Source organism: Canis lupus, chromosome 15, assembly GCF_011100685.1.
Source record: "Canis lupus familiaris isolate Mischka breed German Shepherd chromosome 15, alternate assembly UU_Cfam_GSD_1.0, whole genome shotgun sequence".
In the NCBI taxonomy this organism is placed as follows: Eukaryota; Metazoa; Chordata; class Mammalia; order Carnivora; family Canidae; genus Canis; species Canis lupus.
This window is the reverse complement of record NC_049236.1, coordinates 22,353,481-22,366,959: the sequence shown is the minus strand read 5'-3', so window position 1 is coordinate 22,366,959 and position 13,479 is coordinate 22,353,481. Positions and strand designations below refer to the sequence as shown.

General features: G+C 34.9%; 1 protein-coding gene across 2 annotated transcripts in view; it reads left to right on the top strand.

Moving 5' to 3' along the window:
- The window catches only part of PAWR (pro-apoptotic WT1 regulator), a 101,923-nt gene extending 90,713 nt beyond the window's left edge, over positions 1-11,210 (top strand). The window contains exons 4-6 of one of the 2 annotated variants that reach the window (XM_038558528.1): positions 2,624-2,715; positions 5,178-5,282; positions 8,613-11,210. In XM_038558528.1, coding sequence (XP_038414456.1) covers positions 2,624-2,715; positions 5,178-5,233 — 148 coding nt within the window. In that variant the 3' untranslated portion in view covers positions 5,234-5,282; positions 8,613-11,210. Of the gene's footprint in view, positions 1-2,623; positions 2,769-5,177; positions 5,283-8,612 lie in introns of both variants that reach the window. The other variant, XM_038558527.1, reaches the window with a different exon arrangement.
- Positions 11,211-13,479: the final 2,269 nt, after the last annotated feature.

The window sequence follows — 13,479 nt, the reverse complement described above, 5'->3', positions numbered from 1 at the left end:
CAAAAAGACAAAGATGTTTGTTTGGAAATGTTGGATGAATCTGTAGTAGCAAAGAAGGTAGTTCATGTAATACTTTTTGACAACACCATAGCTTGATATACTTGGGAATAATTTAGTGATACAGAAGACCGACTGACTCTCTGAGACAAATAAGCTTAGGAAAGTAATTTTTATTACAATTTGATTAACACGTTGATTTTGTTAATATGACAGTGATATGAAGGCAGAATTTATTTTTCAACTTACTTGCTGACAAATGGAGCTTACTGTGAGTTATTTAAAATTTTAAAGGGTTAACAAATCAACCAATGTGGTTTGCAGTTTTGCTTTGCTTTTGTGGGAGTATGTTCTGATTATAGAGAGCTGGTGACAAGAAAAACATGCTGGAACTTGTGCCATAATGTAAAGCAACGTCCTGCTTCTTTCATTGAGAAAGTCTTGCTATGTCAGCTGAACTAAACAGTGTACTTGCTATATCAGCTAGATTAGCAGTAGTTCACTATAAAAGTGTGAATTGCTTACACTAATGCAATAAATTTGAGATTTTTTTTAAAAAAAATAAGTGATAGTTTGGAAGCTGAGCCAGTCGACTGTTACTATACGCTAAGGAATACAATAATTTTCAAAGGAAAATATTCCAACAAAAGTGTTTGAACTTTGGGATGAATGCTTAGTGTTTTTGCAAGATACGAAACCAGTTTGGTCCCCAAACTTATTAAATATGTGAATTAGACTTATTTATCTGATAGCCCTACTCTTTTAAGAAAATGACCTTATTAGCCTTCCACGCAAAAAAGAATGTCAGATGTTTTTAATGTTACATAATATCAAAGGACAAAAATGAAAGTTAGAAATTTGGGGGAAAAGTTTCCATAAATTGTTATGGGTTTCACAGTATAGTACCAATTATCAGTAAAGTAGTTGGTAATTCTTGTAGTGCACATTTATAAATGTTAAAATCAAATGGGTAAGACAAACTTGGTAAGAAGTTTGTCAAATTTACAAATTTGGTTAAGACACACTTTGAGTTTCATTTTTCATTGAAAGAAAACCAATGCATAGGAAATTAATAGTTTAAGAATCCATTGTTTTTTATCAAAAGCTATTTTAGACTGAATTATAATTTTGATGGATAAGTTATTGGTTTTGGCTACCAACGAAGGATTGAGGACAAATTTTTAAAAGCATCATTTTCTGGATTTTGAGCTAAAAGTTAAAAATTAATACCCTGAGCTGAAATTGCTTTAAAATCTCTTCTATTCCTGTCAACGTACATCTATGGAACCAGTTTCTCTGTTAAGTGCTGTTAAAAGAAACCATAGAAGTAGCCAGCCTCTGAGAGAGCTCCCAGATGGATGCCCTGCCTCCTGTATTTACATCTTGCAATCCATTTCCACACGGCAGTATGCGTAGGGTTGATGTGATAGTATGTCACTTGTAAGATTAGGTCATAGCAGATATGCGTGTCTGTCTTGTCTGTTCTGGAAACCAGCTGCCATGTGGTAAACTGCCCAGTGGAGAAGCCTGCGTACTGAGAACTGAGGCTTTTGGTCAACAGCCAGTTAGAAACTGAAGCCTTTTGCCATCAGCCATGTGAGTGAACTTAATGGCGAATTCTCTAGACCAGTCAAGCCTTCACATGACTGCAGACCTGACCAAAACCTCATAAAAGACCTTGAAACATAACCACTCAGCTAAATTGCTTCCAGATTTCTGACCAACAGAAATGATGAGATAATAAGCGTGTGTTGTTTTAAGCCACCAATTTTGGTGTAGTTTTTAATGCAGTAATGGGTAACAAATACAAAAAAAACAAGAAGCAAACTCACTTATAACATTAAAAACTCTTACATACTATTAGTTCAGAGAGTTTGAACTGGTATTTGATATGAAGAATTCCCATTTCAGTCGGTCATCACTTTGAGTTAAGTTAGAATTCTGAAATGACAAAAGTTATTAGTGTGATGGCTGTTTTCTGTGATTGCCTATATGCATACTTCAGTGAAAGCACACAGTTTTATGTAATTCTTTTTTCTGTTCATTCTAATTATATTATTGAAATTAATTTCGTGGGCATAGCTAATAAAACATTGAAATTGTATTTTATATGGCCTTCTAAATTTTTATTTTTCTACTAGTTTGTTTTATTTTATCTTACAAGTAGTATTAGTCCATGATGGATTGGAACTTAAGAAAAAGGAAACAAAATGCTTTTCCGTCACAGATAATCTACCTTAGGTCTCCTGTCATAGTTGTCATAGTACCTTAGGCCTCTTACCTTATTGTCATGGTCATCTTGCTTTATTATGATTGGTTTTGTTCCCTGGTAAACTGAAAGCCCTATGAAAGGCAGAGTCCATGTCTTTGTTGCTGTTACATCTTCCTGCCTAGAACAGTGTCTGGTACTTAGCAGCTACTCAGTAATTATTGGTCAAAAGAATTAACTAAAAAAAATTTTTTTGGTTGTGTTGGAATAATTAATTTCTTTAGTTATAAATGAGTCGGCTACTAAAACCATATGTCCTCAGGGAATGGTAGTTATCTCAGGTGAATAGAAAATATTCCTGGCATTCTTCTTGCTGAGTATTAGGTACTTATAAAATACATCTTTTTATTTCCATAGCACAACTGCCTCTGAAGAAGATGTCTCAAGTAGATATCCCCGAACAGATAGAAGTGGGTTCAGCCGATATAACAGGGATGCAAATACTTCAGGTAATTTGGTCTCAAGTAGCATGTTGGAAAAGAAAATTGAAGATCTTGAAAAGGTATGAATTACAAATTACTTAAGATTGATAAAATTAATATACCATTGGGATTCCTTTTTTTTTCTCTTACTTTTATAGCAGCTGAGAAAATAAATTGAAATTTGTACGGGAGAGAGAGTGCCAACAAAGGGGAAAAAATGAGAGGCGCTAGTGGAAGATATCATTAGTGTTAATTGGCATTTCCATATATAGTCAAGTAGCAGTTCTGAATCACGGTCTTAAGTATATATTTTCCAGATGCATTGTGGCTAGGCATTTTCTGATTGCCTTAATACTTTCCTATCCAGTTCTGTTGATGTTAAGATTTTTAGGAATGGAGCCTATTCTTATATTCCTTAATATTTCATGGGCACCAAAAAAAATATTTAATGGGCACTTCCATTCTGCCTCAAGTTACCTCTAATATATTAAAGACAGTCTGTCTTTGAAATGGTTACAAGTCTATGCTGGCAGTGTGTCCTGCTGTGCGTTTATTACGTTATCTGTACAGTTTATCATTTGTAGACTTTCTTCTGGTTTTTAGTTTGACCCTAGAGCTATCTTTGGTGTTTGAAACTATTGTCAGAATAAGCCTGTTTAGGAGTATCCTTGAAAACAGGTTAAATGAATATTGGCATAAATTTATTAACCATACACTCAGGTTTTCTTCTGTCGACATTTAATCTGTGAAGTTGCTAATGGTGCTGATTACTTTCTGATTGTTGAAAATATGTTTTGTTTTGATGAATTGAAATTATTCCCTGTGATATAAAGATTGTTTTACTTAGAAATTTAATTTAAAAAATTTTATGGCATTATAAATGTTTTTAGTTCACATCTCAGTTTTTGATATGTTTCTGTGAGTTTAAATTAAAAACTTTAAGGAATACATAGTCTAATAGGTTTCAAGTGTTTCTTCAGAAAGACTTTTACAGCTCCCCACAAATTTGGATCCACTTCCTAGTAGTTTGGCAACAGCTGATAAATGAGGGTGACTGGTCGCCTTTTCTGAGGGTTAATAGGATAGAGATTAAATTCTGTGCAAAATTTTTCAGTTTTGCTTTTCTTTCACCCCCAATATAGTCCACCCAGCCCAAGGCCCTGGATTCTAAATAAGATTTCTTTGGAAAAGGTGTTGTGTTATTTAAAGAAAAAAAGTTTAAAAACCAGTAATCTATTTCAGTTCCTTTATTTTATCTATTAACTAGCAGATCCACAGGCAACCTCGAGGACCATTATTTTTCTGTTTAGAGGTTTCCATACAACCATCACCTTTTCTTAAACTTTGTATTTCTTAAAAAGATTTATTTATTTATTTATTTATTGTGGGGGCAGGGAGAATGAGAGAATCCTAAACGGACTCCTGCTGAGGTGGAGCTGACAAGGGGCTCTATCTAACTACTCTGAGATCACTGCCTGAGTCGGAGGCTTAGTGGACTGGGCCACCCAGGTGCCCCTTCAACTTTGTATTTTGAATTAAGATTTTTAAAAAGATTGTATTTATCTGTCAGAGAGAGAGCCCAAGCAGGGAGAGCAGCAGGTAGAGGGAGAAGCAGACTCCCCACTGAGCAGGGAGCCTGATGTGGGACTTGATCCCGGGACCCAGGGATCATGATCTGATCCTAAGGCGGACATTTAACTGACTGAGCCACCCAGGCGGCCCAAACCTTGTATTTTGAATAAAAAATTTGAATTTCCTCAAACAGGATATTATCCATTAAAAAAGTAAGCTACTTTATTACTAATGGTGGTGAAAAGTTAAAGGAGGGTAAGTCATTGGGTATTTGTATTGTTTTGTTTTTAAGAACTTATTTATTTGAAATAGAGAAAGAGAACAAGTTGGGGGGGGGCAGAGGGAGAGGGAAAAGCAGACTCCCCACTGAATAAGGGAGCTCGACCCAGGGCTTGATCCCAGGACCCTGGGATCATATCAAGGCAGACATTTAACTGACTGAGCCACTTAGGTGCCCCGGGTAATAGTGTTAAAGAATTGTGTAATCATATTCAGAAATATGGAGCACCTGGATGGCTCAGTTGGTTAAGCATCCAACTCTTGGTTTCAGGTCATGATCTCATGGATTGTGGGATCAAGGCGGCCTGGGGCTCCATGCTCAGCAAGGAGTTTGCTTGGAGCCTGTCCAACTCTGCTCCTCTGCCCATGCTCACACGCACTTGCACTTGCGGACTCTCTCTCTCTGAAATAAATAAATCTTTGAGACAAAAAAAAATACATCTTACAACTCCTGTATTCCTCTCATTCTTTGGGTCTTTCTTAGGATAGGTTTTTCCTTCCCTCACAGGTTACTTAAGAAATGCATTGGAAATCTTCCTATGTCTAAGGCACTACGCCAGACTTGACAGATGCATGTTATTTAAGGTTAAAAACAGCCAGTTACTTCCCAATTAATACTTTGTAATTATATCTACCAGGAAGTAGTAAGAGAAAGGCAAGAAAACTTACGACTTGTGAGACTAATGCAAGATAAAGAGGAAATGATCGGAAAACTCAAAGAAGAAATTGATTTGTTAAATAGAGTGAGTATTCACACATTCCAGTTTCATAGTTTTTTTTCTTCTTTTTTTTTCCTGGCAACTGAAAAAAATATGTATATGTAAACATGAAATCTGTATATGTATACATGAAAATATATGTATATGAAGAGATTATTTAATTTCATTATTTTTTTAATGAGATGGTAATTTGTGGTAGTAAGAATCATCATTTCATTCTATAAACTGATTTCCTCTGGCCAATTATCAGTTGTATTCAGTTAATACTATTCTTTTGGGGATGGACTGATGAATGGATTAGTTCAGTGCTTTGTTAAGAGTCTGGAGGTAAGAGGCAGCTTGGTCACCACCACACATAAAAGGATATTGGCACAGAGTTGCCTCAGTGAACAACTAAACTTGCTACTTTCTTGCCATAAGAAACTCCAGATGTCTTTGTGTGTATTTTCACCAGTTTTTCCCTCTCCAGTTATACTTAGACACCCCCCACTTTAGGTTTAGCTTACCCCCCCGAGGTCTCTATTATACTATTTTGTAACTCTTTTTCTTGCATTCAGCCCTAGAATTTTTTTTAATTTTTATTTATTTATGATAGTCAGAGAGAGAGAGAGAGAGAGAGAGAGAGGCAGAGACACAGGCAGAGGGAGAAGCAGGCTCCATGCACCGGGAGCCCGACGTGGGATTCGATCCCGGGTCTCCAGGATCGCGCCCTGGGCCAAAGGCAGGTGCTAAACCGCTGCGCCACCCAGGGATCCCCAGCCCTAGAATTTATTTTTTGCTTAAGAAGCAGGTATTAGTGCTAAGCCATATTTAGGTAATAGTGTTGAGAAGAGATTCCATAGTTCTGCATATTAAAAGGCTCTAAATAAGATGGAAATACGTTTGCTTCAGGGAAAAGGGGAACAGATTCCTAAGCCAATTTTAACTCTAACAATGAAAGAAGAGAAAATAGAGGCCTCCTTATGTGCAGATCCATTCTAATAAAGCTCTGGAGCATTAACTACAGGTAATAGATGAAGACTGCGAAACTTAGAGTTTAACTTGCTCAAATCATAGTTAGTAATCACATAATAACTATCTGAGCCAGTATTTGACATTAGGTATTCCATAGCCCCAAGTCTAAGCTCTTCCATAATTGTAGACAGTCTTTCATCTTGGTTAGAACCCGGGAAATCTGCCTCTGTTGGTTTTGGAATGTGATTTAATAAAATCTGAAAATAGTTTTGATGTCTGTGATATATTAGTACTGTCTTAGGCACTGTGTGCATTAAAAAGATAAAACACCTGCTCTTATAGCTTATAACTTAGTGATGATACAGGAATATAATTTATTATTTAATTCTAAATCTTAGGTCTCAAAAAGAAATAAATCTTGGGTCTCAGTTGTAGTAATTCTTGAAATCTTGTATGTTTTTTGTTGTTGCTTTCAACAAGTAAGTTCCCCACCATCATTCATTTAGTTTGTGAGTAAATGCAGATTCTGTTTTTGCACATTTTAAAAACGTTTACCTATTGTCCAAAGGTAGTATGCTAAATTTATTAGAATGCTGTTATCCAGCAGAATGCTTATAATTTAAATTGATTACTCCAAGTTTTAGTATTTTGAAATACAAGGATAAATTTTAAAATGTGTGCTTTCACAACTATCAGTAAACATAATGCCTTGAAATAGTTTCTTCTAAATGAAACTTAGAGTGGATTATCTTCATATTTACCAGATGGTTATATATTTGGCACTAGGATTGATATAGGGAACGGAGACGTGGAATCATATGACTTTAAAGCTGGAGGATAATTACTTAGTTTAGTGGCTTTCATTTTTCTTTAACCTCCTCAAACACGATGTTAGAGAAAAGCTTAACACAAATTGAACCAGATCAACTCAATGCTCTAGATTTTTACCTCACAACGTGCACTCTTGTTCAAGATCCTACAGAGTGAGAGGGGTGCATTCAGAACTTACGCCCTGGGGACCCCTGGGTGTCTCAGCGGTTCAGCGGCTGCCTTCAGCCCAGGGCATGACCCTAGGGTCTCAGGATCTAGTCCCACATCAGGCTCCCTGCATGGAGCCTGCTTCTCCCTCTGCCTGTGTCTCTGCCTCTCTCTGTGTGTGTCTCTCATGAATAAATAAATAAAATCTTAAAAAAAAAACAAAAACACCCTTACACCTTGATCTTTTTGATGCCCCATTTGACAGACTGTAATCCGAGGTCCTTAGCCTTCTATTGCATTGCCCACATATGTATTTTCTTTAGCCCTCAATTTGGGGGAAGTGGAGATCTGTTTTTAGCTAAAAAATTAGATATTTATAATGATTAAAAATTGGAAGACATACAAATTAAAGAATTCTGATTTTTGGCTTCTCTTAAACTGAAAAATCTGGCACGAGATGATCTATCTTATCGTGATACTAATGAGAAGGACTTGAAGTGGATGCTCCCTTCAGGCGGGGGGGTGTATTCCATCTAAAGTTGTTTTCAGAATTGGCACTTGGCACTTGTTTTTTCCAAATTAAATGCTTGTATGAATTATCTTTGCATGTATGTATTTTATTTTATTTTTTCTCCACTATTTTATTTTTTAATTAATTAATTAATTAATTAATTTATATTTCTTTTTTATTGGAGTTGAATTTGCCAACATTTAACATAACACCCAGTGCTCATCCCGCCAAGTGCTCCCCTCAGTGCCCATCGCCCAGTCACCTCAACCCCCCACCCACCTCCCTTTCCACCACCCCTTGTTCATTTCCCAGAATTGGGAGTCTCTTGTGTTTTGTCACCCTCCCTGATATTTTCACTCATTTTCTCTCCTTTCCCATTATTACCTTTCACTAATTTTTATATTCCCCAAATGAATGAGACCATATAATGTTTGTCCTTCTCCGATTGACTTATTTCACTTAGCATAATACCCTCCAGGTCCCTCCACATCGAAGCAAATGGTGGGTATTTGTCGTTTCTAATGGCTGAGGAATATTCCATTGTATACATAGACCACAACTTCTCTATCCATCATCTGTCGATGGACACGGAGGCTCCTTCCACAGTTTGGCTATTGTGGATATTGCTGCACATGTATGTATTTTAATTTTTTTAAAGATTTTATTTATTTATTTATGAAAGACACAGAAAGAGAGAGGCAGAGGCACAGGCAGAGGGAGAAACAGGCTCCATGCAGGGAGCCTGACATGGGACTCAATCCTGGGTCTCCAGGATCACGCCCTGGGCTGAAGGCGGTGCTACCCCCACCCGGGGGCCCACATGTATGTGTTTTAAAGTGTTTTTATCACCTTTAGAATATTTTTAAGTATTTAAAAAACTCATATAATATTTTCTTTTTTGTTTCCTTAAGGACCTAGATGACATAGAAGATGAAAATGAACAACTAAAGCAGGAAAATAAAACTCTTTTGAAAGTTGTTGGTCAGCTAACAAGGTAGAAGATTGAAGTCCCCATGTGGAAAAAATATTTTAAAACTACTGATTGAATGTTATGGTTAATGCTAGGACAATACTCCTATGCTGCAATACATTAAGTATGTATATTTATTTCTAGAAAACAGTGGATGTTTTCAAAATACTTCTTTTTCATTATTTCAAAAAAGTATCAACCTTCTATTTCACAAATAAGTAACATCTCTCAGTTATTAAATTGATAGGTTATGCCTGTTGGTTCCATGTGGTATTCAAATAATATATGGTTTAAAGTCACAACCGCTTGAATATATTTTATCTATGGTAGTGTGTTTTCTCCCTAAAGGAATATACATAGTCTTTGTTTACATGAATTCCAGTACTTTTGGGGAGTTACCCGCAATTGCCTTATTACTGATGTGTGCAAACTTATATGTGTTGTTGATGTACTTCTCATAAAGGCTTTGTCTATTGTCATTTGTTCTTTCAACTTATTTTAAGCCATTTAGAGTCCTAGAGTGTCACACCATTTTGTATAACAGTCATCTTCAAAAAGAAAAGCTATTATGAAAAGTCATTTAATATCATGTACTAGTTGGCTAAATATAAAATTTTAGAGAATACTTGAATTGTGCTACAATGAATTAAAATATATAATTTTTGTATCTGAATGTTGAAAAAAATCTAAAATCACTTTAGCTTTTGAAAAACCTACAATTGTAATTTCATTGTAAAATTTCTTATGTAGGTACTACCTTTTTTATTATTCCAAGGTTTATAAGTGAAAATAGATGTTTAAAAAGTTGTTCACTCATCAGTTGTGGAGTGTGTACAAGAAAAAAAATCCATATTTTTAATTATTATTTGCATTAAAAACAAAACCAAAATATTTATCCACACTTAAAACATTTATACTTAACATTTACAAAGTTAGTACATAAACAGAGTATTGAAATATTTTCCTTATTTCTAACCTGGAGAGTAACACTGTGATAGTTGTTCTCATATGAGAGAATTATTCCCCTACCTCAAATTTAAGGGATTATTTTTTTCCTAACATTGGATTTTTTTTTTTTGTAAAACAATTTTTAAAAATTTTGAAGAATTGTATAAATTTTCTATTAAATATCACTTAGTGTTTAGAGTCGTTTTATATTGAATTTTCATGTTGAATAAGGAAACCCCCTCTAAGATTTATTAACATTAAAAAAATATCTGTCTGGTAGTTGAATCCTGAGCAATATGCTCATACTTTACTTATACTTATTTGTCCAGTTAAATATAGTAAAATCCATTTTGGTAACGTATTGACTCTTTCTTCACTTGCCGAGTCGCTTCGTTATTTACTATTAGAAAAATAGGGAAGTGAGACATTTGGACAAATGTAGAGTAAATGATAAATGTCACACGTTGAATCCTAAAATTCTTTGTGATTACCTAGATTGGCTTCTCACTTTCAACCTTGGCTGAATCACTTGGGTTGCTTACAGATAATTCCCTGGCTGTAATTTCTAGATAGATTTAGGGTGAGACCCTGGACAGAATTTTTAAATTTCACCATCTGATGATTCTGATCATAACCTAGGTTTGGAAATAGCTGCTGTCACCTCTTTCCTCCTCTCTCTTCCACTGGAGACCCTAGAATGAACATACGTTAGCTACCAGCGTTTTGTCCCCCTTATAGTTTATTTAATAATTTATCTGGTCTCCGGGGAAGTTTTCATAGGTTTTAAATACATTTACCAAAAAGTTCAATGTTCAATCGAAACTGGATGTAGGTGCAGAATTACTACATAAGGGCATCCTTTTCAGAGAGTGTTTACCCAGCATCCTGGAAGAGTGACCTGCTGTCCACATGTCCGAGTGGCATGCCAGGCGCCGGCGCTGCGCTGCGCTGGCCCTGGGGCACTCGTCCCCCTTCACTTACCCTTAGGCATGTGGTGGAAACATTGGTACTACCTAGTTTTGCATGCAAGCTTTGGATGTTGTAAAATGCTGTCCGTGTCCAGCCTTAAAATATGTTCGTGTGCTGGTTTTTCAGTAAAGGATTTGAAATTTCTATTTAGTCTGTATGTAAGTAAGGGATATTTCATTTCCCTTTCAAAATTATACCAGTTTTTAATGCCTTTAAAGACTGAGCAGTGTTTTAAACTTATCCTTTTCTTCAGTTTATTAGGAAAATTTCCAGCACTGATCTTAAACATAATGGTACCTAGTGCAAATACAGGAGCCTGACACTCAGGCAAAGCAATTCACAAGCAGTCCTGCCTCCTGCCCTTAAGATGTATATTTATATCACATGTAGATTTTTACACTGAATATTGAAAAATTTAGAATCTCCTATAATTTCCCTTTGAAATGTATAAAAAGCATTGAGATTTTAAAAAGGTAACTTAAATACATGTGCACTACCTTAGAAAATTTGGCTGTTGTCAATAAAGTGCTAGTATTTGTGATATTATTAGTTCCATTCAGAAATTATATTTCTTATATTTCCTGGGAATTTATGGTATAATAAAGCATATTCAAAGTTTTAATGTGTTTATGATATTATTTTCAAAACAGTTCACTAACTTTAAAATGAACATGACTTCTTGTCCCCTGATTTCTGACATGCATTAACTTGAGCAAAATAACCTCCATTTCATTTTTCTAGGATTGTTACTCATTTTATTGCACCACAGTTACCTTTAGAGAGCAAGAGGGTAGTGTTTATATATTTCTTAGGGAATTAACTAAATGTAGAGATTAGCACTGTCACATTGGCTCAAGTAGTTTAAAACAGAAAATTAAATATCAGGGGCAGACATATGAAGCAATGTATTCTTTTTTTTTTAAAGTAACTTTTTAATTGTGGTTAAAGCAATGTTTTCCTAAGGTGAAAAACCTACCTCAGTTATATGTGGATTTATGTTTTTTGGATTAACCTGGATTTTTATAATTAGAAATTAAAATGTAACATTTTGAGCCCACTAACACTTTGTTGAAAATAATACAAGTCAGTATGCAACACTGTAATATAAAACAGAAAAGACCTTGGGTTTGATCACTGATCTGATGTCCTAGACAATATTCATTTGTATAGTGATGGTCATCTTTCATCTTTTTTTGTATTTTATACTCTTGAGTCTGTGCCTAGTAAGTTCCATGCAGTGTTGGCACTTAATTTAATAACTATTCAAGGTTCAGTTAATAGCCTGTTAAAAGATTCGGGCGTAGATTTTCATCTCATAATGTAAGAAACCAAACACACCAGCTTTTCACTGGGAAAAATAAGTGAGAAAGAACTAGCATCCAGGAGTCAGAATTTATAACATGTTGAAGTCAGTGCTAACATTCTCTTACTGTATCTGAACCATTCCCAATATGTAACAGACTTAGCTTCTTTTGCTTTGGAACCATGCTTACTCGGAAAAGTAGAGGACATCCCATCAACTAGGATTGCAAGCTGGTGCTGCTTTTGTTGTTCCATTAAACTGAAAGCATAATACTAATAGACAACAAGTATTTTGCTCATCAGGTACTTTCCTCCATGTTGTTAAATTTCTCATTGATGTATAGAAGTTGGTTGGTTCATTCTCGGTATTAAGACTTGAAAAATTACCCTGGAAAACCTAAACCCATATTGTTTTTTTATTTTACTTAGCTAGACTCTCCTAGCATGTTAAAACCAAATAAATCCCTATTCTAAAAATAATTACATGTGAGTATGTGAGAGGAATATGGATGAGGAATATAAATACATTAAATTTTTATATCTATTCTTTTAGTAAGTATTTATTAGTCTAGTAGGTTCCTTATAGCCATTTTTAAAAATGGACATGGACCAGCCCTTCCACTTAGCAGCGGACAATCTATGTGGTGTGTGTCAGTAGCACAAAGTGTAATCTGAATTAGCATGTAACTGGTCTAATCTGAAGAGTTCATTCAAAAGTTGGTTTTTGGTTTTTGGTTTTTTTTCTATTAACTAGCCATTGTCTTTAGGTCTAGTTAATAGGTACTGTTTAATTTGCTGCAGCATTTAACCCAGTGGTGGAGTGGAAGACATGATGCATATTGGGAAATACCTTCCCGTATTTTATTTAGGTAATTATGGTTTATGAAAAGAACATTAAGGAATTTATAGAAGTAATGAGGCAAAAAGAATTCAGTGTATTTCAGATACAGCAAACTATTATTGGCATTCTCTCTGTACATATTGATTACTGGTTTGTTTTTAGGTATTTACATCTAATAAGCTCATAGACTGACACATATTGCTTTGGTAGTAACAGAATGTTAGTGATGATCATCTGATGGACACTAATTACATGTGTGTTTTGTTTTGATTCCCCCTCTGAATGCCTATAATAATAATAATAGATAATAATAATAGATAAATGTTACTTTTTTCAGTGAACTTTGTTTCTTAAAAGATTTGGCTATTTTATTCAAGTTTTTTCTTCTACATTTAAGTGTCAGATGGCTGCTGCTACCTATAAAGACTGTATGGAAACTAAAATTGACTGTTTTGTCGCAGAATCAATTAATTCAGATACTTAAATATTTGTAGGAAAACACCTGGATAATTTATTGACCACATTAGGATTGTGTAGAGAGCTTTCATAATTCCTGTTGCATAGAGTTTCAATGTGGAATAGTCAACTTGATGGAGATTCACTTTTAATATGCTGTGCATGTAAAATAGTAAATAATAAAAAGAATAAGTTTTCATTTATTTTTTAACACTGGTTATTTTTTTCTCTCTGAACTATCAGCAAAACCTTGACCACGAGTTTTGCTTTTTGGAGTTAAGGGATAATGTTA